Source organism: Lagenorhynchus albirostris, chromosome 16, assembly GCF_949774975.1.
Source record: "Lagenorhynchus albirostris chromosome 16, mLagAlb1.1, whole genome shotgun sequence".
NCBI lineage: Eukaryota > Metazoa > Chordata > Mammalia > Artiodactyla > Delphinidae > Lagenorhynchus > Lagenorhynchus albirostris.
The window spans coordinates 1,861,264-1,887,041 of record NC_083110.1 but is presented as its reverse complement, the minus strand read 5'-3'; the positions used below and the strand labels follow the sequence as shown (position 1 = coordinate 1,887,041).

Below are 25,778 nucleotides of genomic sequence, written 5' to 3'. Positions count from 1 at the left end.
ACAACTATGCAGCCATTACAGTGTGTCTAGTATCTGTATGTCCCCAAGACGTTATTGAAATATTACACAGGAAAAAAAGCTGGGTAACTAAAACAAACAAAAAAATGCACTTATGATCCAATTTGGCAACTCTATATACATTTATTTAAATACTCATCTACATATATATATGCAAAGGGACAGAAACAAGGCCCTCCCAGATGACGGCGGCTGTCTGTGCAGCTGAGACTGGGGGTATTTTTAAATGTTTTCCCTTTTATTTTCTGAGGTTGCTACAATGAAACATACTGCTTAGGCAATACAAAAAAAAAGAGTATTTCTTAATATTAAATTAAATTAAAAAAAAGAGGAAAATAAAATTCCAAAATAAACTGCCGAGAGTGGAAGCAGGAAGGAAGAGCCCCAGGCCCAGCACCTTCCCGCCGAGCGGCCACCCGCACAGCAGGGGCCGCCATCCCCAGCCGACACCAAGTCTCCACGTCCTGACTTGCCCAGCTCCATCTCCATCGGAAGATGCGCTCCGAGGGAGGGCAGAAGAGCGGTGTTTCAGAAAACGTCCCATGTTTCTTGAAGAACGTAAAAGGCAAAGATATTTAAATTGGGCTTCATGACACACCCATGTACCTGAAGTGAAAAAAACAAGTTCTACATAGTTCCTAGTGGGGAGATGGGACCCCAAACCACTGGACTGAGACAAGAACCACATTTGGAATGGCCACAAGGGAGATCTGGCAAATTTTATTGAATTCAGGATCTATTTTCAGGATTCTATTGCAATACTTACTGCATAAAAAAGTGTTAAGAAATAGTGTGAAAAAATAACTGTAAAATGCAATACATATTATATTATATTATATAAACTCCAAAGGATTTTCCACGTGTTTCAATGCCACGAATTCAAGCATCTGAAGTCCTGCCTCCTCCAGCTCTCTTGGACCTGGGGCCATGGGATGTGCACGTCCGTGCACAGCTTAGACGGTGTATCTTCTCTCTCCCTCGTGCTTTGCCTTGTGGTACTTCACGTAATCACTATGCAGCTCCTTAAAGACGTCTCGGACCCCCGGCTGCAGCGAGGCCCGCAGGAACTGGATGTCGGGCTCAATGCACAGGTCCAGGATGAGGTAGATGCCCTCCTGCAGGAGGCCTTTCACCGCCGGATACAAGGTGACCTGGGAGAGGAGGACACACTCACTTCTCTGTGAGCGAAAACAGGCAGGTGCCAGACCCTTGAGGCTCTGACAAGGGATTCCAGCTTCTGCCACCAACTTGAGAAAAGACATTCCTTTTAAAATGCCATTTTGCTTGTAAGTGAAACAACTGACTATTCATAAACTTTTAAGTTTATATTTGGGGGAAACAGAGGCCAACTCAAGGAAACAAAAACCTGAGATGGAGTAAAACATCACGAAATCACAAGGGTAGCTTTGCTATTCAGTGAATGATGCCTCCGCACTTACCAGAGGCATTTAAAAACTTGAATCTTTAGATTTAAAAAATCTTATGGTAGGACTTCCCCGGTAGCACAATGGTTTAGAACCCGCCTGCCAATGCAGGGGACACAAGTTCGAGCCCTGGTCCAGGAAGATTCCACATGCTGCGGAGCAACTAAGCCCGTGTGCCACAACTACTGAGCCTGTACTCTAGAGCCCACGAGCCACAACTACTGAGCCCACGTGCCACAACTACTGAGCCCACATGCCACAACTACTGAAGCCCGCATGCCTAGAGCCTGTACTCCATAACAAGAGAAGCCACCACAATGAGAAGCCCGCACACCGCAACGAAGAGTAGCCCCCGCTCACCTCAACTAGAGAAAGCCCCTGTGCAGCAACAAAGACCCTACACAGCCTAAATAAATAAATAAATAAATTTATGGGAAAAGAAAACATCTTACGGTAAGAGCCACCTGAACACTGTGTCATATTCTTCCTCGTGGCCAATCATGTTGGAAGCTCTACTAACTATGGGATGAAGGCGGCAACGTTGCCACCTCCCCCCAGAGCAGGGCAGGTAGGCAGTGGCTCTGACGCTCTCCAACCGGATCCCTGATAGATCCCGTCACGTGGCTCAGTGTCAGACGTGACTTATAATTACCACTTCATAGATATTTTTACTTCTTTCAACAATAACACAATGGGCCCTAAATCCCTAACTGCCCCAGAATGGTTCAATCGGTCCCTGTGTCCAAAGACGCGAGCCTTCCTAAAAATCTGGGTTAACCAAAATCTGGGCCACAGCAGGAGGAGTGGCAGCCCAGCTCTGGCGTGGCTACATCGGCTACTGGCACAAACCTTGCAGGTCAGAGACTCAGGCTGGTATGTGCACACAGAGGCCAGGACAGCAGGCACTACTCACCCTGCCAGAGCAGCCCAGGCTGCAGCCGGACCTGGGCAGGGCAGAGTCTGCCCTCTGCGGCAGCTGTAGCCAGAAAGCAGCAGCAGGGTTCCGGCTGACAGGCCTGGCGTGTGGCCAGTTCTTCCTTAGTGTCCTGATGACCTAGGAGTTCATGCCTCTCTGCAGACATGCAGCTTCCAGAGAGGACACATTTTATTAACTAGGAGAAGCATGATTCACCAAGGCAACCTCCAGGAGACAGAGTCCTAAAGAGATTTGTTTCTGCCCCTAAGACGACGCTGTTGTTCACAGATATGGTTATTTTCACACAGTAGCTCAAAAAACATCTGACAGATGATCATCTTAATTCAATTTTACTGTTTTATGGATGATAAGAACATTCAAGGGCCACAGGAGGAATGGCTTGTCTGTGATTCCATACTAAGGTATTAGGGAGGGAAAGAAAAAATAAGACGGACAAACTGAAACCAGAAGTCCTTAACCTCACTAGCTGGGTGAGGGCTTGCTCATTCATTCACTGAATCACCACTCACTAAACAAATAATTCCGTTTCCAAAGGCAAAAAGAGGCGCAGTAATTTCCCCAGTGGCAGCACTGAGGTCTGAACTGGGCATCTGAGTCCAAATGTCACAGCCCTTTAGCTGGTGTGTCTCCTTATGAAGTACAGCCCGGAGCATGGGGAGGGGGGAATGGGACAGCAAGGCCGGTAGTATCAGGACAACACAACCCCTTTGCATCTTTACGTTAGACAGCTTATTTGGAAAACGGGGAAAAAGTCAATTTCTACAACGTTACGGTCACTGGCCAACGAATGGAAACATCTCTAAGTTAACCTAAAAGGACCTTAGGCCAGGGGAGTAGTGCAAACTATTTACTCTAAGCTATTTGATATAGAGGGACAGTTGTAAATCTGATCTACAGGTAAAAGAGAAGATAAAAATGACCGTAACTTCCCCGACATGTCTCCAGGGTGACACATCTCTGCGTGGAAGGAACAAGGCCTGTAGGAGCAGCTGCCCCTCCTGCCCGAGGCCGTCTCACTGTCATCGGCCCCAACCACCGAAAGACCTTTACCTACACCGCCCGCTGCTGAAAAACTTGCCATCTAGCCTGTAATTAAACTTCAACATGTCTTCCTGGTCTAGAAAGATTTATGGCTCTCTCAGTAGAAGCTTCTAATACATATGGAATACTTTCTTCATTCCCGATTTTAGAAACAAATAAGAGTTAAAACGTAGACTGTCCTGCCAGTGGATTCTGGGACGCAACAGCCTCAGATAATTCCCAATGCCTTTGGCCTTCAAGATTAAAATTAAAAAATAACAGATAAGCATAAATTAGACACGAATAATGAGGCTGGCAAACCAGAGACTTTTCATAAAGTAAATCTCAGAAGAATAATCAGTGACTTCAGGGTTCAAATCACAGCCTCCGCTCTTGGCCCTTGGGTAGGTGATATTGCCGTGTCTCATTTTGTTCTTCAGTGAAACAAAAAACCATGCCAGCTCCGACTTCCCTGGTGGCGCAGTGGTTAAGAATCCGCCTGCCAATGCAGGGGACATGGGTTCGAGCCCTGGTCTGGGACGATCCCACATGCCGCAGAGCAACTAAGCCCATGCGCCACAACTACTGAGCCTGTGTGCCACAACTACTGAAGCCCGTGTACCTAGAGCCTGTGCTCCACAGCAAGAGAAGCCACCACAATGAGAAGCCCACGTACTGCAGCGAAGAGTAGCCCCCATTCACCACAACTCGAGAAAGCCTGTGCACAGCAACAAAGACCCAACCAGCCATAAATAAATAAAATAAATTTATTAAAAAAAGAAAATCATGCCAGCTCGTATTCCAGCAAAAGCTCACATATTAATGATCTGAGTGCTTGGGAAACAACAAGATTCTATAAAAATGTTAAATAATTGCAAGGAAACCAAACCCCAAGCCCATATCTCATTCAAACGACGACCTGCAGGGGCCCTTGTATGCGGCCCCAGTTCCTACACACCCCGCCCCCCGCCCCGGCCAACCGTCCGCCCACGTGACGGCCATCTCCACTGGCTGAGGGATTGGGGCCGGGGCTGTGGAAACAACCTGAAGTGGGGTCAGGACGGAAGCTGAGGCCACACCAGGCCTTCTAAGGAAGCCCCTTCAGACGACCCTCCCTTGAGAAACGCCAACACCTCTAATGGAACACATTTAACCAGTGGCTTGCCACCATTCTTACGAGATTAACAAAGGGGGGTATTCTACTGAGAGCAAGATAAACGATGTAACTGTGTATCTATACCTGCACAAGGAGGCAGATAATACACCTGAACACACTACTTTAAGAGTGTGACGTTCCATTTAAACAAGTAAGACACGAAGTCTTGTAACGCACTTACTACACAGGTCACGCGGGGTCTTGTGGAACTGTGAAAATAGCACACTGACACTCCAGAGTGAGATCACTGAAGAATGAATGAATCATCCAGAATACTAAGGCCAAAAGTCAGATTAATTGGGACCAGAGCGTTTAATCCAGTTGAACAAGTCTACCGGGATCTCCCCCAGGCCATCTGCCTGAGCGTTGGAGAGCGGCCCTGTGAGCCCCTGCTGCTGCGGGGCCCCAGGATCCCTCTTTCTGCCTCCTGCTCTTGGACCGGGGTAGCGTTTCACCTCCCTCGTGACCCCAGAGACGGAGTGAAACAGGCCCAGGGCCTGTGCCAGGGCAAGCAGAGGCCTGCCGGTGGCTGAGAGCCCCCGCGACCCGGGCACCGCCAGCGCCCTGCGTCTTCGTGCACCCGCACGGGGACCCTGCAGGGGCTGCAGCACACGCGGGACAGCCGCCACCGCACAGGACCGCCAGGCCCCACGGGTCGCTGGCCGCACAGCTGCGGGGCCCTGCAACCGAGGACTGTGGGCTTACCTTCTGCGCCTCCGTCAAATACTGGGCCACCATAAAGGGGGAAAACACCCTGAACTCCTCGGCCCGCAGCGCCATGTGGCTGTACATCCTTTCCACGAGGCGGGCACACTCCAGCACCACTGGCAGGTCCTCTGCGCTTCCTACAGAAGTAAGGAGTTTCCAAACCGATTAGCTCAAAAGCCGTGCGTTTTAACTCTTCCAATTTTACTCTTTCAACATAGCCCCAATTATTCAAACCTTCCTTTTTTTTTTTTTCCCCAGACTCTTTCGTTGGCTCAATTTGAAGACAGAATTAGGGAGACAGGATGTGTCCAAATATTGATCTATATTACAAAAGGAAAGGCACTTACAATCCTCAACAGTCCATGGGTTTTTTAAGGATCGGACTAGAATAACCAAGATTTTAGGGTGAAATCTAGGATTGCTATTGTATTTAGAAAGGAAAGTATGATTCTAAAGATAAGATGGCCTGATTATGTCTTTGCCTCGTTAAGTTTCAGAAATTATCTAGGATTTCCCCTTTATAGACAGGTATGAGACTCAACTACCATTCCTAGACCTCTTGCTGGCTTCCCAGGTTTACTTCTGACTCCTAGTTCCTCCCACCTGAAAGTGCCAGGACCACCCAGGCCTTTACACACTCCTCTCCCAGGGATTCTAACAGCCTGAAGTGTCCCCGCGACCCAGGTTACATGCGCCCCGGCCCCCTCCAGCCAGGCTGTCACAGCAGTTGGGGAGGGACCCCAACTCAGCAGAGCAACCTCCCCGGTTTTCACTCAGCATAGTAATACACCGTTTTTATAAAATTCTAGAAAATGCAAACAAGCCTATGGCGACGAAAAACACATCAGTGGCTCCCTGGGGCTGGGGCTGGACCCCAAGAGGGCTCTTTCGGGGATGATGCAAATGCTCTGTGTTTTGACTGTTGGTGGTGCTTCCCCGCACGAATTTACCCATCAAAACTCATTAAAGGGGCTTCCCTGGTGGCGCAGTGGTTGAGAGTCCGCCTGCCGATGCAGGGGACACGGGTTCGTGCCCTGGTCTGGGAAGATCCCACATGCCGCGGAGCGGCTGGGCCCGTGAGCCATGGCCGCTGAGCCTGCGCGTCCGGAGCCTGTGCTCCGCAACGGGAGAGGCCACAGCAGTGAGAAGCCCGTGTACCACACACACACAAAAAAAAACTCTTTAAAGTATATACTGTAAACAGATGCAGTTTGTTACATGTAAGTTAGGCATCAATGAACTTGACTTTTGGAATGCACAGTATAATATGCAAATTTCTAAATAATGAGACTCTCCCCCGAATTAGAAATTTAGCAAGAATCAACAAACCTCCAGGCTGGAAAACAAGCTGTACACATAATTTATGCAATTGTCATATGGCAGCTTGCTTCATTGGTCAACAAAACAACCTTGCTGAGATGCAGCAGAAACAGTGAGCTGCAGGAACTCTGCCCCCGTATAAGATGAGCAGTAAGCTGGCTCCACCACTGCCCGTTCCTCCTTCATCTCCCCGTTAAACTATGAGCTCTGTAAGGGCAAGGATGGAATTGTAGATGCTTTTATATCTCCAGTAAATGAGAGTAAATATTTCCTGAATCTAGAAACTTTTTTTCTCCAGAAAAGAACTATTTCAATTAGGGGATGTTAAATGCATTCACTGCTGTGGATACAGTTTAAAAATGTCACAGTCTGAAATTTTTTTAATTGTTTACGTGTTCATTTGATGATCTGAATATTTCTCTTACGTAAACTCAACTGTGTGGTTTTATCTTCCGTAACATGTGTGGCCAGAGACACCTGTAAAATAAACACATTTGAAATCGGTATCTGATACTGTTACTCTGAATTACCTTTGTCTTTCTGCCGCCCTTCGCGTATAACTGAACACACCAGTCTATGAAAACAGTTCAAGAAAGAAGGGATGGCTTTCTGCATTACCTGCAATGATAGACAAAAGACTATGAAAATATATAGGCAACTGTTTATTTCAAGATCTACTTTAAAGGAGTTCATATTTATTTCCTTCTTAACCCTACCTATCAGGACACTCAAAACAGTGTGGCAACTCCTTTTTGCCAGGATTTTCTAGGGAAATGCTCACCCTACTTACTTAACTCTTTTACATCCGTTTTCATGGTTCGGGGTGGGGCTTCCATGCTGCATAACTTTAGGAATCTAATGCAGCAATCCTAGTTTAGACTTTGCTGAATTTGTCTTTTACTCTGTTAGTGGTGCCTTCTGGAAATGGGTAGAAATAAATGACAAAACGTACAGTAGCCAGTGTATTCAAGTATAATTGCCACTTGAGAAAAAGATTACATAAAGCAAATCCATTTAAAGTGAGAAACAAAACTTCTCATTTTTTAGCAATGAAAAGGTCTGCCTGGGACTTTATCTTGAAAAATGATACGGAAGTTATAAAACAGGCTGCTGCTTCTTTTTTTTTTTTTTTTTTTTTTTTGCGGTACGCGGGCCTCTCACTGTTGTGGCCTCTCCCGTTGCGGAGCACAGGCTCTGGACGCGCAGGCTCAGTGGCCATGGCTCACGGGCCCAGCCGCTCCGCGGCACGTGGGACTCTCCCGGACTGGGGCACAAACCCGCGTCCCCTGCATCGGCAGGCGGACTCTCAACCACTGCGCCAACAGGGAAGCCCAAACAGGCTTCTTTTACACTCAACCGTCCTGAGATCATGGTCAAAGCAATGCACTGTCCAATAAGGCAGCCATGAGCCACATGTGGCCACTGAAATGTTAATTAATTAATGTTAAAATTCAGTTCCTAGTCATACAATTCTACATTTTACGTAGTCAAGACACGTGTGGCCAACGGTTCCTGTGCTGGGTGGTGCAGATACGGAACACGCCCGGCCCAGGAGAAGTTCTACTGGGCGGCACTGCTCTAAGGCTCAGGGTGAACGAGGAGTGAATCAAGTGTTGGGACTCTTTTCTTGGGTACAGTTTATCCAAGCAAAGTCTGGAGAGCATAACACCACATTCTTTATGTCAAGTTATCAGCTTCAGCAACATGTTCAGAAAGAGGTCATTTCTGCCAAAGAATTGCAGGGCGTCATCACATTTCCAGAGGCCCCATCTTCCTCCTCTGCTATCACAGTGATTAAATGCACACAAATCCAGGGCCAGCCCATCTGAGTTCACACCCTGGCTTAATATGCAATCCCGGACAGAACACTGAACCTTTTCTGTGCCTGTTTCCTCATTTGCAAAGTGAGGATAATAACAGGCTGTCGTGAGGGTTAAATAAGTTAAAACACGTCAAGGGCTCAGAATGGCACCAGCTGCGGATCGCCCTGCCGGGGACCCTGGCTGGGCTCACTCTGTGCTGCTCCCTGCACATTTACCCAAGCCGGTTCCAGCCGGGGGCCCGTATCAACCCCCATCCACCGCCCACACGGCCCAACGCGTGGGCCCCGCTCCCCTGAGTCTGCCCCGCGGGCAGTGTGAGCTGCCATCGTAAGTCACATCTTTCTTTACTGCAATACCGTGTCATTAGCCTTGTCAATTCTCTCCTTTCATTAAATGGTCTAATTCTGCTCAATGGTCATTCCTCACTGGTTTTGCAGGAGATGCACACAGTTTTCCAACGTCACTTTCCTCAACTGCATGAAATCCTGAATCTTTTGCAAGATCTGCGGTGTCAGTTTGTAATTGATTGGTGTTGCATTTACATTCTACGGTCACACAAAAATCTAAGAATCAGCAGAGATCTAAGAACAAAGAGCCTCACAAGATAGGCAGGGCCCAAGGTGATCCTTAAGTGGGGAGGACACTGGATGGAATGCTTAGTTTACCAGAGAATAAATTTTTTAAAAACTGCACTGCTGGCAGGTCTCCAACCTTAGAACATCAAAACACTTAAAAAATATTTGAACGTGCCTACGTATATGTGTATCTGTCATATTTATAAGTTCCCACGCTTCCCACGTAGAGCAGAGGCACAAATGAACACCAGCCAAGGAAATCCAGTCTTGTAGCTAAAATTCAGACTCAGCTGGGTGACACTGGTCAAATCATTCAGCAGCTCTGAGCGTCGGTTTCTCTACCAATGAAATGGGATTGCCACCGACTACACAGACTTGCTGTAGGGGTGAAAGGAGACACACAGCAAATGTTCAATAAATGGTGGCTAAACTGGAATCTCTTCTACGGGGCGTTTGCTCCTAGTCTCATTTTATTTAAAAAGCAGCACACTGTAAAACCGGAACTCAGGATGGCTCACTCCCTACATGCAACTGAATTATAAACCCGAGAGGAGATCTACGCCAGTGAGTGACATTTAAATATATGATCTGCAAAAACAGAATAATTTCTAATGGGTTTCCAGAAACACCCAGGACACAGGTATGTTCGAAGTGTCAGGTCCAACACAGCCTGATGTGAAGGTCACATACTTCTGTGCTTGAGAAGCTGCCTGGGCCCTAGAAATTACTTGAAGCCGGAAGTTTGTTCCGCAAACCACTGTTCTTCCCACGCCGCCGCTCTTCTCAAGGATGCGTTTCCCTGCCCAGCGGGCGCCCTGTCCTCCTCACCTTCGGGTGACACTGCAGGATCGAGAAGAGCACGTTGTGGACCCGCGGGAAGATGCGCCCATACTCGGGGGGCCTCAGGGCGTCCAAGGGCACGGCCAGCAGGACGCCGAAGGCCAGGCCAACGTGGTGCGGGTTGCCGATGGCCCCCTCCCCCTGCCTCAGCAGCGCAGCCAGGACGTCCAAGACGGGCCCGACCAGTGCCAGCGCCACGGGCTGTTCCCGACAAGCCTCTCGGGTCTGCAGCTACAGGGCGAGGAGCGAGGGACAGAAGATGAAGGCGATTCTCCGGAGAAACAGCCCCAAACCCAAAACGACCGAGGGAAGAACGTCCAGACCCCAAAGTGACCCGAGTGGTCACTGGGCAGTTCAGAGAGACAAGGAGACCAGCGTTCAACCCCCTGGGCGGCACCTACGAGGGACGTGGCCGTCTCGGTCCACACCCTCTGACGGATGCGCCTACCACGAAGAGAAGTAATTTCTCATAGAAGAGTTGATTCATCTACTTTCTCAGAATAAAAAAACTTCACATCACACACATAACAATATTCTCCCAAAAAGATCCTTGGTCCTAAAATGTCTATAATTCAACTCCATCTGTTACATTTCATAAACGACAGCTCTAGTTCAAGACATTCAATTATTGTTCTAAAGAATACAGAGAAGAGACTGAAGTTGAGGGGTGGCCCGAAGTCTTACCTGGGTACCCTGGGCGAGCCCACCTGTGACAGCCCTCCTCACACGGCCAGCCGTAAACAGCACCCCAGCTGAGGCCGTCTGGGACCCCTCACAGTGATCATCTTTCCTGGGTGCCCTGGCTGTGCTGACGCTGTGCTATCCCCTTTAGAGTGACCTAAACGCCTAGCCTGGTGTTTATATCCACGTGGCCCTACTATGCGCTCGGCCAACACTGACCAGGCACTGCCCTGGGCCCTATTCCCCCCTCCCCCCCTTCTTCCTGATGTTCCCCCTACATACACCTAAGTACAAATGGGCTTCATCCACTAATGCAGATTCCCAGGAAAACAACAAAGCAACGAAACAAAAGATCAGAGAAGAAAGCAATGTCTATTCTCTAGACCCTTTTGCCCTGAGAATATGCTAACCCAAGACAATGCTCTCACGTAGCACAAGCTATAATCAGGGATTGATAATGATGGTCAAATAGGCACTGCTATTCCAAACCCAAGTCTGGGAATACTGACACCAGACTTTTTTTTCTTTTTTTTTTTCTTTGCGGTACGTGGGCCTCTCACTGTTGTGGCCTCTCCCGTTGTGGAGCACAGGCTCCAGACGCGCAGGCTCAGCGGCCATGGCTCACGGGCCCAGCTGCTCCGCGGCACGTGGGATCTTCCCAGACCGGGGCACAAACCTGTGTCCCCTGCATTGGCAGGTAGACCCTCAACCACTGCGCCACCAGGGAAGCCCCCCCTCCACTTTCTTTTTTTTTTTTGACACCAGACTCTTTTGAGAGCAGGAACACAGACAGCGCCCACCGGAACCAGGCTTTTGTTCTAATGAAACAAAAAGTCATGTGACTACTGTGTATGTTCACATGTACCAAAATTTAACGTCTGCATGGGATTAACAATCGTCTATCTGGAACATTACTATCCTAGTCTAGACCCATTTATTTCCTCACTGAATCGTCACTTAAACACACATATTCTTACACGCGAATGAATGCACTAAACTGCCCACAGAATTTCGTGTGGACACAGAGAGGCCCGGGACTCCTTCTCCTGTCACCTAATTTAAATGGAAGCCTCCTGTGGGCACCATGTTCCTTCCATTACGGACCACGAATGCTTTCTGACGCCCAAGGGCCTTCACATCACATCTACTGATGACACTACGTGTGCAACCAGACAGAGGTGCTGCCTGGACACCCAGACAGAAAAGCAATGTGGTTACAGCCGTCTTCAGGACACGGCCCCGGAAACACACTCTGCATAATAAAACCAGAGCATGACAGAAGCAGAAGCACCGCCCCGTCTGCACGTGAAAGGCAGGGGCAGGGGGACGCACGACCCAGAGGTACTCACCATTAGAGCCATGACAATCTGCGGGCACGCACGCCAGAACAAACTGGCCTTCTCGCCACCAAACGGGCAGTTCAAGAGCAACTTGACCAACGTCACAGCCGACAAAACAGCCTAGGGGACAAGGGAAAACACTCAGCAGTAGGAGGAACCAGCTCTCTCGGGAAGCCCAGCTCGGGAAGCAGGCTGGTCACTGGTGCTGTGACAAAGCAGAGCCCATTAGAGCCCTGTGCTGGGGCAGGGACGAGACCCAGCTTGAGTCAAGTGCTGAGCGTGGTGCCCTTCCCGTCACCTGCGGGAAGAAATGAACAAGGTGAGCAGACTGCGGCAAAGGAAGGGCCTTCTCTGTAGCGTCTCACTAACCGAACACGTAAACGTGCCAGGACAGTGAAACACAGGAGGCCACGGCGATCTTATCAGAGGCCCGTCTCGTCAAGGTGGCGTCGGAAGAGGAGGCCGCTGTAACTCACCCGCGAGAACGGCACATGCCTAGGGGTGAAAGGAAACACGGACAACGTGCGACAAGTAGACCAGGTGCCGGGATGACAGGTGACGGTTTCCGACCATGGGAAGGGAGGGGAGGGGACTCAGTGACCCGTGCTGGGCATCTCTCAGCATCCGCTTCATCCATCGGCCCCTTCCTCCTGCCCCTAACGCTGCAGAGCCCACACCACGAAATCCTGGCTTCTGCCCTTTGCTCCCTCTGACCACAGCCCACCCCCACCCGGCCCGAGCTCCGTGTGTCTCCCCACTGAGGGTCTGCTGGCTGGCGCCCCATCCCCCATCTCCTGGCACTCACCTGTGCTCACTGCGCTGTGCACATACTATCCCCTCCCTGTTTCCATAGCAACGCCCCCCAGCCCCACCCAAAGCCTCTCCACCTCTGACCTCAGCTCAGCCTCACCTCCTCCACGACTCTCCTCTGACCATCTGACGGGCTTACGTAGAAGTTTATGGTTTGTCTCCCCTGGCTTGCTGAAGGGAAGCCCAGAGGCCTTCTCAAAGCTGAGCCCATCGTGCTGCACACGCACGGTGAAAACTTCCAGAGGGAGGAGGGTGGCAGCAGAGATGGGCCTCGTGTTCACCCAGAGGAGATGTAAGTCCTCCCTGCTGCCCCCAATCTGCTCTCTCCAGCTCTCCTCCCACCCAAAGCAAAACCCAACTCCTGGGTGCCAATTATTACCAGCAATCAAGAAGCCACTCATACGGCAGAGAAAGCTCAGAACCAAAAGGCCTGGGCCGCCACCCTGGGCCCAGACAGTGAGCTCCCAGCCTTCCTCTGCCTGTGCGAGCAGGGACAGCCTCTGGCCGGTCCGGCACTCAGGGCCGTTCAGGGGACCAAACTCGAGCATATCAGCTCCGCGCAGAGCCTCCCAGACGCACAGCCCTAGTGGGAGTGAGGGGCTTCGTTAGCAACTACCAAACAGACTAGGGGGCTAAGGACCAAAGGGCAGCTCGTCACCCTGAAAGAGCCTCAAATGGGACCCAGGCTATGTGACCAAACCAAGTAAAAGCGGAAGTACGATGTGAGAGGTCTCACACAAGGGACGTGAATGTAACTTTTTACGGGTCAGTATACAAGTACGGATTGACTTTGCACGTTTGTTTAGTTTCAGCGCTGACACCGCATTGCAAGTAACTTTTCCCGTTGAAGCCCATATCACTTACGTGCTGCCGCGCAAGAGAGAAAGGAGCAACCCACCTGCAGATCTGCTCTCCACGTGTTACTGACGTCCAGTCCCTGGAGGATACTCTGCAGGGCCATCCGGAAGTCCTCTGTCGTCCCAACCTCTAACATTTGGGTGAACAAGGCTCCCAAATGAGGCTCTATCTCCTCAACTACCTGAACCGGAATCGCAGGATCTGCGAGGAAAACAAAACTGCTGTGATAGACAAGGGGCAGGTGAAATGGTGCACAGCTGCTAAAGGTCAGCATCTCAGGGACGCAGGAACGGTCACGGTGCAGGTCAAAACTGCAGGGCACATGCACAGCATGACACCACCCTCTCACACCCAGCACCTGTGCCCTGCCCATGGCACCTGTGCCCTGCCCGCAGTACCTGTGCCCTGCCCGCAGTACCTGTACCCTGCCCGCAGCACCTGTGCCCTGCCCGCAGTACCTGTGCCCTGCCCGCAGTACCTGTACCCTGCCTGCAGCACCTCTACCCCGCCCATGGCACCTGTGCACTGCACCCGGCACCTGTGCCCTGCCTGCAGTACCTGTACCCTGCCTGCAGTACCTGTACCCTCCCTGCAGTACCTGTGCCCTGCCTGCAGTACCTGTGCCCTACCTGCAGTACCTGTGCCCGGCCTGCAGCACCTATACACTGCCCATGGCAACTGTGCCCTGCACCCGTCACCTGTGCCCTGCCCACGGCACCTGTGCCCTGCCCCCGGCACCTGTGCCCTGCCCACGGCACCTGTGCCCTGCACCCGGCACCTGTGCCCTGCCCACGGCACCTGTGCCCTGCACCTGGCACCTGTGCCCTGCCCGTGGCACCTGTGCCCTGCCCGTGGCACCTGTGCCCTGCCCACAGCACCTGTGCCCTGCCTGCGGCACCTGTGCCCTGCACCCGGCACCTGTGCCCTGCCCATGGCACCTGTGCCCTGCCCGCGGCACCTGTGCCCTGCCCATGGCACCTGTGCCCTGCACCCAGCCTGGAGAAAAGCCCGAGAGAATGAGGAGGAAGACGATGTTCAGCTGGGCTTGTCTCTGGACCATGAGAGACAGGTGACTGGCACTTTCTTTATACTCTTTTTCTACGTTGCTTATATTCTTTTATAAAATCAATAATATTCTTTTATAAAATCAATAGGGGCACAGGGGTGGGGTGGTGCTTTAACACAGACGGGGATGTTGAAGAGATGGAAAGAACCCCAAGCTTGTGGGGACTGCCCGCTGCAGTCACCCAGTTGTTCCCACTTAATGCAGGACAGCCTTCTGAAGTAAACCCAGTGTCCCCAGGTTTCATCAGAGAGCCCACGGTTAGGGAGTTCAAGGCCCTTTACAATCTGACTCCAGAGTAACTTTCCAGCCCCGTTCCAGCCAGCAGACTATCCCACACTGCAGAAGACACTCCTACGCCCCAGTCTTTGCTTACAGGGGGCGGGTGGGACCAAGGCTTCAAGAGAGAACATCTAGGTCCAAGTGTTCCACAAACTTAAGATCCTGGATGCAGGACCTCTCTGGGCCTCAATTTGCTCATCCGTGAAATGGGTAGAACAGCACCAACTCTTGCAGTTGGCAAATCAAAGAAAGGGCACCGCAGACTCCCATCCCTGGGAGGCTGAGTGTCGGCACTGCCACCTTCCCTGCCCTCCCTTCACCCACCTCCCATGGCGGAGGCCTCGCCTGCCTGCACAATCCACTGCTCTGGTCATTTCAGAGCCTTTCCTCACCCTGTGACTCAGGTAACTTGTGTGAATGTCTGTTTACTGAATTAGACAAGTCAAAATCAACAGCTCAGTCATCGCCAGAGGAGGACACAGTTCCGCATGTATATGAAGTGTTTTTAAAACGGACGGGTTCTTATAATTGAACTGAGGCAGCTGATTCTCCTGTCAGAGAGCATTTCTTAAAAATGCTCATTTTTCTGAGCTGAAACCTACCTGAATCACCCCCGAGGACCCAGGTGGTCACCTTAACCCTCCCTCTCCCAGCCCAAAGCCTTGGGCCACTCCCCCCTTGGCCTTTGCTCCAGACCTCCCACCACCCTGGTCCCTTCTCTAGGCCCAGTCTAGCAGCTCAGGTGCCTGAGGCCTGGGCCCTGGGGCAGTGCTCAGGCCTGCGATCTGGGGAAGCAGTGGGGTGGCTGGCCTCACTCCCGACCGCAGCTCTGCCCCCAAAGTCAAAGGTACCAGCAGTCCAAGGACACACAGTTAGGACTTAGGGGCCACCTCCATTGCAGGGATAAAGGCGGACACTGCGTTCTGCAGGGGGTTGCAGGGATAAAGGGGAACACTGCATTCTGTCTAACGAAGGGGCAGGAGGGTCAGAGCTTCGGACCACCGGGGGCCATATCTTAGGACGTTCGTTTAGAATGCTCTAACCAGTGTTAACAGAGGACTGAATTTCAGCCCCCGTTACTAAGGTGACACCATTCCCTAAGACAGCAGCTGACAGGGTGAGACAGAACACGTGAGACCGAAGCCTTTCAGTCAATCCACAACCAGGGCAGATCAGAAAGGGGGGCAGCAGAGTGTCCTTCAGGTTACAGCACCCCAGCCCTGGCCTTGGCCCAGGCGGCCTTGCTTCCTACAGGGCCCAGAGAACACCTGTGTGTGCTGTGATGGCTGGGCTAGGCTGGCAGACTCCCCAGCCCCACCTCAGAGGCCTACCCTAGCTAGCCTCCACCTCAGTACCAACCAAACGAGAAGAAAATGGACCCACGCCAACTGGGAACAGTGCCACCTTGATGAGCTCAAGTTAGGGACGGACCCTAGCCTGCTAACCTCTGACCTCGGGGACAGCAGGTAGTGACTGTCCTGCTGGAGAGAATGAAGACACCGGCTGGGTTTTCAGTCCTGATTAGCTGGCCTGCAAGGGTGACATCTGACTACAACACTGCGATGACATCACAGGCTGAGCCTCTGTCCAATCAGCACCCACAGCCCCACGACGCCCGGTACCACTCTGAGACCTGCGGGACGATGTCCTGCCCTCAAGGAATTTTATGAGGTTCCCTATAAATTAAGTCACTTGGAGTTTTGAAAAGTTGGCAGATTTTATCTTTCTGAAGTCCACTGATGGCGCTGAAGATCTGATACTGAAGGGCCTACAAATAAAGATGAAACTATCTATGTTGACCTCTGGGGTCTGAAACAGAGAAGAGTGGTTCAAAACTATAAACTAGAACAATCTCCAAAATAAGTGAAAAACTGAAGTGCAAAACAATATACCTAGAAGGCTGCTGTTTGTCTAAAAAGCAGGTAAAACAACTGTGAAGGTAACTGCTTACAGGTGCAGAGAAGGCAGACACCAGAAACGAACTCCGGGGAGGGAGAGTTTCTCCCAGGTCATCGTGTGGTACCTTCGGAAATGCAGACCTGCTCCAAAAAGGAGAGGGGGAGCAACTCACCTGGCTGCCGCTTAGCGACCTCTCACCAAAAGCTCTACGGTACAGAACTAGCTCAAGAGAAAACGTCTCACCTGCAAGGACTTTTCTCACAGATTGAAACACAGAGGTAAACACAGACTCCTTCTGGGGGTGCAGTTCTGGGGCTAAAAAGAACAGAGTCAAAAACTGCACAGCTGCCTGGAGAGATGGGGTGTCTCCTGCTAGAGCCGGCAACTCTGACAGGATCTGAGAGTAGACAGCCTGGTAGAGGGCGGCATGGGGCAGCAGCACGTGGTCCGTCCCGCCGTGCCCAGAGCACAGGGCCACATCGGCCTCCAAGAGCGAGGCGACCGACGAGAGGACGGGCGGCGGGAGGCGGCGGCCCCGGGCCCCGCGGGCAGCGCAGAGCTGGAGCACGGCCCCCGCCTGTACCACGGCCGCCTGCAACAGCTCACGCGGTGCTTCCAGGGCCTTGTGCTGCTCCTGCTCCTTGACCAAAGGCCCCAGCACCTGGCACAGCTTGGTTAAGGACACCAGAAGGAGCTGCTGGCCCAGAGGTGTCTGATCTTCCGACCGTGTGCCTGGAGCTGCTTCAGGGCGCAGCTGGGAACACGAGAGGAACGCAAGGATTTTCCCAAAATTGAGCTCCGGGCTGAGCTTCCTCTGGAGGAGCACCTGCAGTGGCTGTTCTAAGAACGTCCCCACCACCTGGAGGAATTCCAGCCAAGAGGGGTCGTCCATGTCCACAAGAAACCTCCTATTGGCTCTGAACAAGGAGGTCAGCGTGATCTCAAAGATATCGCTAACGTACATGACCCTGAGCACTGACTGGGCGCTCTTCCCTCTCTGCAGGTAACCGAGAAGCCGGTAGCACGTCATCAAGAACCTGAGGGTCAGCGAGGGGGAGCAAGAACTGCCCAGCACGGTGCTGGCCAGGGACAGCAGCAGGAGAACACAATGCACGTGGCAGGGGGGCGGGAGGCTGTCCAGCTGCAGAGCAGAAAGAACCTCCAAAAGCCGAAGAATGCTCTCCAGCTGCTCTCCCTCCAGCTGGACGGGGGAGTCACCCCTGGCCAGGGAGAGTAAGTTTTGGGCGATTTCTCCCCTTGGCTCTACACCTTCCGATCCGACCTTTGGAAATCTGCTTTCCCCGTGAGCCACGACCGCATAATCCCCTTCAAAAAGCCAGGGCAGCTGCTGGCGGAGAAGAGCAGGGCCCCCCTGGGCGCCAGCACACAGGATGCCAGCGCAGCTCGCAGTCACGCGCAGTAAGAGCGCAGAGTGGAGGGACTGCATTTCGGGGAGGAGAGGGCTGTGAAGGACGGCCTTCGATATTTCTTCAAGTGTGATGTCTGGCTCCTCCTCCGCCGGGCCTTCCTGGGCTTTGCTCGTTGGCAAAGTTCTCAGCAGGATGTCGGCCAGGTACCGCAGGTCGTCTGGACAAAGATAGGATGCTAAGATCGTGAGATTGGACACGACCAAGTGCCAGTGGGCGACGGGGTAGGTGAGCGCACTCACTGTCCCCACCTGGCCATCCCAGGAGGCCGTCGTCCCCCGGGTCAGGCTCGCTCTCCCGGAGCCCAGGATGTAGGCGGCATCGTGCCTCAGAGCAAGGAGGGCTTCTTCAGACTGGACGCTCGCTTGCAGCAAGGTGTTTTTCATCCTCTGCAGGTGGAGCTGCTCCAAGCAGTACCTGCCGAGGGAGTCGGACTGAGCCGCAAACTCCTCTATCTCCTTCCACTGCCTGGCCTCCACGCCCGGGAGCAGCGGGGGGAGGCTCGAGGGCTCCGGGGCGGTGCCCGCGAGGGCCCCGGGCTCAGAGCGATACGGGTCGCAGCTCAAGCCCAGCACAGTGTCCACCTGGGCCCAGGTGTGGGCGAGCAGGAGCGCAGAGTCACCGACCCTCTGTCGCCAGGGCTCGGGCACCGAGGGCTGGGGCTTGCAGAGGAGGTCCAGCAGGGGCTTCACGAGGCCCCGCAGCGTCTCGTCCATGGTGCGCCGCGTGCGCCTGACCACGGGCAGGGGCGAGTCGCCATCCAGGCTCCGCGCGTGGACCATGACGCAGTGCAGCAGCGAGCTCAGTGACAGCGACTTCAGGGCCATGTCCATGTCACCCTGCAAATCAGGCAGGACCAGAGACTGGAAGCTCTCCAGGATGAGGGCCCAGGCGTCCAGGACCTGGCTCGGGGGCAGATCCGGGAGGCACTCGCGGAGCACAGCAGCGGGGCCCGCAGACAGCACGGGCAGCCTGAGCGCCTCGGCCGCGGGGCGACAGATCACGCCCAGCACCTCCCCGAACAGCCGGGGCACCTGCCGGAGCTTGGCGAACGTCTGGAAGAGTGTACCGATCAGCGCCTCCTGGGCCTTCTGGGTCCGCGACTCTGCGACTTCTGCGTCGATCCAAGCTGAAGCCAACAGGTCGTCCAGGTCTGGCTCCAGAATCAAATGATTCAGAGACAGCAAAGCCCTGAGGCAGCGGAACCAGGCCGGCACGGGGGCCTGTGGGTGGTTTAGCAGTGTCTCGGCCAGACGGCGGTAGAAGCGGAACTGAGTCTCCCCGTGCCGAATCCGGTCAGTGGCAATGTTGTAGATAGTACTACTGGCCACTGAATTTAGCAGCTGTTCCAAGGCCAGGAGTTCCACGGTCCAGTCAGACGCAGACAGGGCTTGCAGCTGCTCCTCCCGCAGGTGGGAAATCCTTAAGCAACCAAACAGTGGAGGGAGCACCTTGAAGCAGAGCAGCTGGTTCCCCTCCTTGAGGTAAGAATCTACAAAGAGCTTGTACAGCAGGGCCACGGAGTTGGCCACCACAGCAGCCTGAAGGGACGGTTCACAGTAGCCGGCATCCACCAGCCTGGCCGTCACGGTGCCCAGGGGCGCTAGGAGATTCTTCATGGCCCCCATCTTCGTGTCACCTTGCTGCTGGTCCAAGAGCTCCTCCTTGTAGGAAGGGAGCAGCTCGGCCTGAAAAGCTCCACCTCGAAGCACGGCCTCAATCTGACTCCTAATGTCCCGGCCTAGCGCCGGCCGCAGCAGGCCCTGGCCAGCCTGGGTCCACGTGCCTGCCAAGAGTAAGTGTCTCAGGACCAGGCAGGGCTGGAGCAAGTGTGTGGTCACCTCCCCAAAGGTGCGTCTCGGGTTGACCTGCTGCCGCTGAATCGAGAGGTAAAGGCCGAGGGTCAGGTGAAGAACCTCGAACAACTGGGGCATCACGGCTCCCGGCTGCCTACAGGCCAACCAGCACAGCTGGCTCAGCAGGTCGACCGTCAGCTCCTGCCTGGCCGTGTAGATGACAGCAAGGGCGGGTGTCGAGAGGATACCCTGGCAGCAGCTCAGCACAACACAGATGCTCCTCTGAGATCCCAAGAGAGCAAACTCGGCCATTCTCTCATTGATGATCTGACCATTAAGAAAGAAAGAAAACTCATCACTGACCCTAAACCCACACGTACACACAAAAAATACAACACAATCAGTGAACTCACTCCTTGCCCTCATCTGAATGAGAGAAATGCCCAGATTCGCACATCTAAATGAACTTGGCATTTCCTTAGCGCACCAAAGGAAGGCAGAGGACCTGTCTTAACTCCTACACACATCCATCTGCTACCAGTATAAACTTGGGAAGGGGCTCAGTGCCTTTGTAAATTTGCTGTCCCTTTTTAAAGAGCAGAGTTTTATAAGGCTTAAACTCCTAAGATTTCACTTTTTCTTAGATCCTAAACCTATAATTCAACTTAGATGCTACAGGTAGATGGACAGCGGCCTTGGGTTATGATCCTGTGGGCCAAAACACATTTTTATAATCAGTCATACTGTTTGTATTTAAAAAGCCAAAGCAAAAGGCATTCTTAAAAGAGGAAAGTAAACGCTGCCAGCTACTACTTAACATACAGCAAACCCACAGTCTATTGCTTCCAAAATTCTGAAATTCACAAGCACCAGAAATTATGAGGGCCAGACAGGTTCCAAAGTTCACTTATAGGCTAAGTGACTTGCTCCCAGCCTTACGGCATCTGAGAATCAAATTTATCCTAGGTGTTAAGTTAGCAGTAGCCCAAGGACACAGGTGTGTTTATCTCCATCCGAGTAACTGCTGGCTCTGGAAAAGCAGAAACAAAGATATCACATACTTAAATGCCAGCACACTTACTACAGTGATCTCCAAATTTTTCTGATTATACAACTTTTTCCACACTTATACCCGATAAGGTTATAAATTATACGTATGCACTATAGCACTAGTATCTTATATAATTATAAAGCATACATAGAAATTAAAGTGACTTTTTAAAAAACATATAGAGATGTAAGATTTTCTTCCCACACTCCCAAAGAACCATTCAGAATAACCCACTTTGGTGACCACTGGTCTATCATTTTAAAAAGTGACACAATTTAGAGCATAATTTCAAGAACCACTAAAGCCTATGAACCATCAGGCATCAACCATTTAATTCTTCTGTTCCCAGCCTCTACTGCTTTTCTCCTGCGCACACGCTCGTGTGGGTGAGGCTGCAGCGTAGAGCGCAGGCTTTGCCATCAGACAGATGGAGGTTCAAATCCCAGCTCTGCCACTTACTTTCTGTGTGACTTTCGGCAGGTTACCTGGCCAACGCTCAGTACTCCTTATTCGTGCTTTTTATTGTCACCGGCTATTCTCACAGTATTTCAAAATACTCAGTACTGACAGTGAAGTTTATAATCCCGACCTGAGACTTCAAAATCACGGAGCCAAAAACCTTTGAGGAAATTCTCATCCAGATTTTGGCCTTTGACCTCCCTCCAGTCCAGCAGAAAGGTGAAAAAAAAAGTCATAAAGTAGCATCATTTGCTGGCTACCTTTTCCAACTAAAAAGGTAATTAACCACTTTACGAAAAAGTTCTAAGCTTTTCATAATATAAAGTGCTTAGCACGGTGTAGAGCATACAATATGCATTCAATAAATATCAGTCGTTATTATAACTCTAAAAATATTATTTCTTTCTCCTCCCCTACTTTGATATTGTCTGTATCTTCATATCATTAACCGTAAGACAAATAAGCCTCCAGCATTAACAGGAAATCAATAGAGATACGTGCAACACTTATAGGATAACACAGGAAACTGTTAATTACCTTGAGGAGGGAAATCTGAAGGTTAATTGTTTTTCCATTCTTGAGGAGATTCTGCAATTTTCTGCTATGTAGAATGTTATCCATATAGATCCAAAGCCTTTCGACAATGTCTTCCTTCAGTTCAAGTTTTTTCTTATAAAACGCAACCAACGACTGTCGTGCCCAATCAAGTAATACCTGAATTTGGAATATACTTTAAAAATAAACGAATAACCAAATACAATTGCCTGGGGGGAAAAACTCTCCTTTAAAACTTATCTTTGGTAACATTATATTACATTTTGGTGTCTTAAAATATTTATTATTAAAGAATCAATCAAAAAAACTAAGTGTGTCTTCATCTGGGGCCAATAAAAAGTTTCAAGAGAAACCGGTTTCTTCTAACTAATTGCTTCCAAGTTTTACAAGTTAAAAGCACAACAACAATTGCTCAGAATGGCCACAAAAGGAATGACACACAAAAGCAAAAATGCAGAGTCAGAAGACCAGGGTTTGTGTCCTGGCTTCCCGAGTTAACTGCAGCTTCATCCCGAAACCTATTTACCCTGTTCAGAAGACAGAGAGTCTTCCATGAAATGATTCACAAGTGCTGTATTAAAAGGAGGGCTGGACATAAACAGTTTCCATTATTGTGACGTGTTTCCTTATTCATAAACACAAGGAAAAGTGGTGAGGCTTCAGCTCAGGACACCAGAACTGTCAATAACAACACGAATAGTGACAAACGCTAAAAGGAAAAAACTCTCTCTGGAGAAGGGTAGTGGAAACCTTGATGAAATTGCCTGCCACGGCTGCCAGGTCAAGCAGCCAAAATGATTCTCAGGTGCAGCCAGATTTAGAAACGACTAGCTCTGCTAGTGCTCTACATACTGGACCTCATCATTTCAATGGCTGTAATCCACCTGACACATTTTGTGCTGCTTAATACTAGCAAATGAGTATCTAACTGCATGAGCTCATCATCCCGGTGTCTCCATTGTATTAACTGCTTTTCTTAGTCAGATAAGCTTGAGAAATGTTAACAAAGAGCTATGTCTTTCTTGGTTCCTAATCTGTTTCTAATCTATCGGTTTCTAATCTATTTCCCCTCAGTTTACTACAAATGCTAAAGCTTCCCTACTTCCAGCCTTCGATTCATCAAGTTCCAAAGACGTTTAACAAAGCACCAACAAGAATTGCTTATGGAGCATCACTTAGGATTTACAAACAAATGAAGCTGCCAACAGACTCAGAACTTAACTTCTGTAACCTAAATCCTAATTTGCTCACTGATGCACATATTTAATTCAGAATATAAGAGATGTTTCCAAACATAAACGAAATGCTGAGGTTTTGTAACAGAAAAACTTTGTTAATGTAATACCTAACTACTTACTTTATCTCACTGATAGGACTTTTAACTTTCTAACCATGTTTCCCTTCCCCAACCTTTAATCTTTTTAAATTTTAACTAAATGTCAATATGCAATTTACATAAGTGATCATTAGTTTAGGTTGTAGAAATGTAACTTTCACATTAAACTTACTTGTTCTTTATTTGGAAGAACACACTGATGGGAAATCCAGGCAAAGTGCGCTAGTTTTAGTTTATCTTCCCAGGAAGTTGTCTTGCTTTTAAGTTTTAGAGAAATGCCAGAATAAACAGCAGCCATTGCTGTGCTTTACCTACAATTTAAAGCAATGGAAAAAATTTATATTTTTTTAATATAAAGGACCAGAATATTAAGGTCAAACTTAATAGGCAGCAGAAAATGAACACTATGTACCTTATTGTCTACATAACTTATACTCCTTTAAAAATATTTTTCTAATGAATTAAACACTGTTGGGCAGAAGTTTATACATAAGATGCTTGAGTCCATGAGTTTCTTGGAGGAAATTCAAACAGACGATGGATTACACACACACATACAAGTATTCCTGCTGTGATCAAACATCACATCCTCAGAGGTCAGTGCGCAGGAATTCAATGGAACAAAACCTAAAGTGTTCAAATTACTTGTGAAAAGATTCGTTCACACATGGTTTTAGACTGAAAGAGTTTTTTCTGCAAAAATATTCTAATACATACTACAAAGTATATACTAGGACCCACCCCACTGAACAGTTTAAAAAGATAAATAGGGCTTCCCTGGTGGCGCAGTCGTTGAGAATCTGCCAGGTAATGCAGGGGACACGGGTTCGAGCCCTGGTCTGGGAGGATCCCACATGCCGCGGAGCAACTAGGCCCGTGAGCCACAACTACTGAGCCTGCGCATCTGGAGCCTGTGCTCCGCAACAAAAGAGGCCGCGATAGTGAGAGGCCCGCGCACCGCGATGAAGAGTGGCCCCCGCTCGCCTCAACTAGAGAAAGCCCTCGCACAGAAACGAAGACCCAACACAGCAATAATTAATTAATTAATAAACTCCTACCCCCCAACATCATCTTTAAAAAAAAAAAGATAAATAAGCAGTATTTGGAAATAGTACAAGTACAAAAGAATATATAGTATATTCTTATACAAAAGAAATATATACAAAAGAAATATAGTATAAACCCAGTCCCAACAGATAGAATGTTTTTTCAGCTGCAACAGTAACTTCATAAACTTACCAACACACACTGCTTCTAAGACTCTACAGAATATAGTTACATGATTAACGCTGGAAGGATACAATTATGAATAAAGAAGGAACACAAACATACCAGCCACCTATAATCCTATAAAACTGAGGTAAATGTAGCTTAGAGTTTCCTAAAAGCCGAAGTAAAAAGGGGAGAACATATCAGGTTAAGTCATTTTCATTACATAAAAGTAAACAAGTCAGTTCCTCAAGGGAGAAAGTTTTTCATGACACTTAATACTGAAATAAAATTATCGTAAATAACAAAATAGTGCCAATGAAATACCAAGAAAAGATCGCAGCCCCGTGATTCCAATTTAAATACTGTCAAACCAAAACAATTTGCTATCCTGAGAACTGGATCGCTGGATTTTTAAAATCTAAGGGGTCTGAAATCCTACAGACCTACCTTCAGAGCTAATTCTCAATAGGGATCTTTACAGGGAATGAGTGAACATCGGATGAAAGACAGGTTCAGCACGGTACCCTTCACTATTTCAGAGGCCAGAACAGTCAAATGCTGTCAGTCTTCCTCTTTGTCGAAACGTCCAATATCCATTCAACAGCTACTAATTTACTTCTAAATTCAATGTTATACAGCCATGGCGACAGCTACAAAGTACTTTAAAAGTATCTGCAGAACTGGCTACAAAGACGCCCCATACACCCTCCCGGATCTGTCAACCTTGGGCCCTCGGTGCCCGCAGCGATCCCTGCGAGCGGGCGTGGGAAGCCCGGTGCGGACCGCAAAGCCCCGTCCGTCCTCGCGCGGCCACGCTAAACCCTGCGGAACAGAAGGAAGCGAGCAGCCAGGAGCGAGGCGAACGGCCGCCGGAGGAGCAAGCCAGCGTGGGAGGGCCATGCCCAGGTAGGGAGCTCACCTGGAGGGACCTGGTCACCTGGGAAGGACCGCGGGCGGGGCGAAGGGTCGGCTGGGAGGGGGCTCACCTGCAGGCCGCCCCCAGGTGAGGAACTCACGCAGACCCCGCCGTGAGGGGCGGCGGGCGGGGCGGAGGGCAGTCACCGGGTGGGGAGCTCTCCCGGCGGCCAGCCCCGGATGGGGACCGCGCAGGGACGAACGGCCGCAGCACCGGCGGGACCGACTCCGGGGCCACCACGTGGGGGATCGCGCTCCTTCCTCCGGACTCCG

At 50.4% G+C, this 25,778-nt stretch overlaps 1 protein-coding gene across 3 annotated transcripts; it reads right to left on the bottom strand.

Moving 5' to 3' along the window:
• Positions 1-121: 121 nt before the first annotated feature.
• On the bottom strand, positions 122-25,765 carry URB2 (URB2 ribosome biogenesis homolog). Of its 3 annotated transcripts, none has more exons than XM_060126033.1 (10): positions 25,510-25,765; positions 23,551-23,689; positions 22,025-22,201; positions 16,998-20,304; positions 13,551-13,711; positions 11,852-11,962; positions 9,810-10,052; positions 7,114-7,201; positions 5,261-5,400; positions 122-1,196 (listed from the first exon to the last, which is right to left on the bottom strand). In XM_060126033.1, the coding sequence occupies exons 2-10, from the start codon at positions 23,674-23,676 to the stop codon at positions 972-974; spliced, it is 4,578 nt and encodes a 1,525-aa protein (XP_059982016.1). In that variant the 5' UTR covers positions 23,677-23,689; positions 25,510-25,765; the 3' UTR covers positions 122-971. The 3 variants fall into 3 exon arrangements, with proteins under 3 accessions (XP_059982016.1, XP_059982015.1, XP_059982017.1); XM_060126032.1 differs by having other exon boundaries at positions 25,577-25,765; XM_060126034.1 differs by having other exon boundaries at positions 122-1,169; positions 25,577-25,765.
• Between the last annotated feature and the right edge of the window lie 13 nt (positions 25,766-25,778).

Coding starts and splice junctions, on each gene's coding strand:
- URB2 (XM_060126033.1), bottom strand. CDS start 23,676: ATGGCTGCTGTTTATTCTGGCATTTCTCTAAAACTTAAAAGCAAGACA. Junction 7,202..9,809: donor TCCTGCAGTGTCACCCGAAG/GTGAGGAGGACA, acceptor CTATCATTGCAG/GTAATGCAGAAAGCCATCCC. Junction 5,401..7,113: donor AGGGCGGCAGAAAGACAAAG/GTAATTCAGAGT, acceptor TTACTTCTGTAG/GAAGCGCAGAGGACCTGCCA.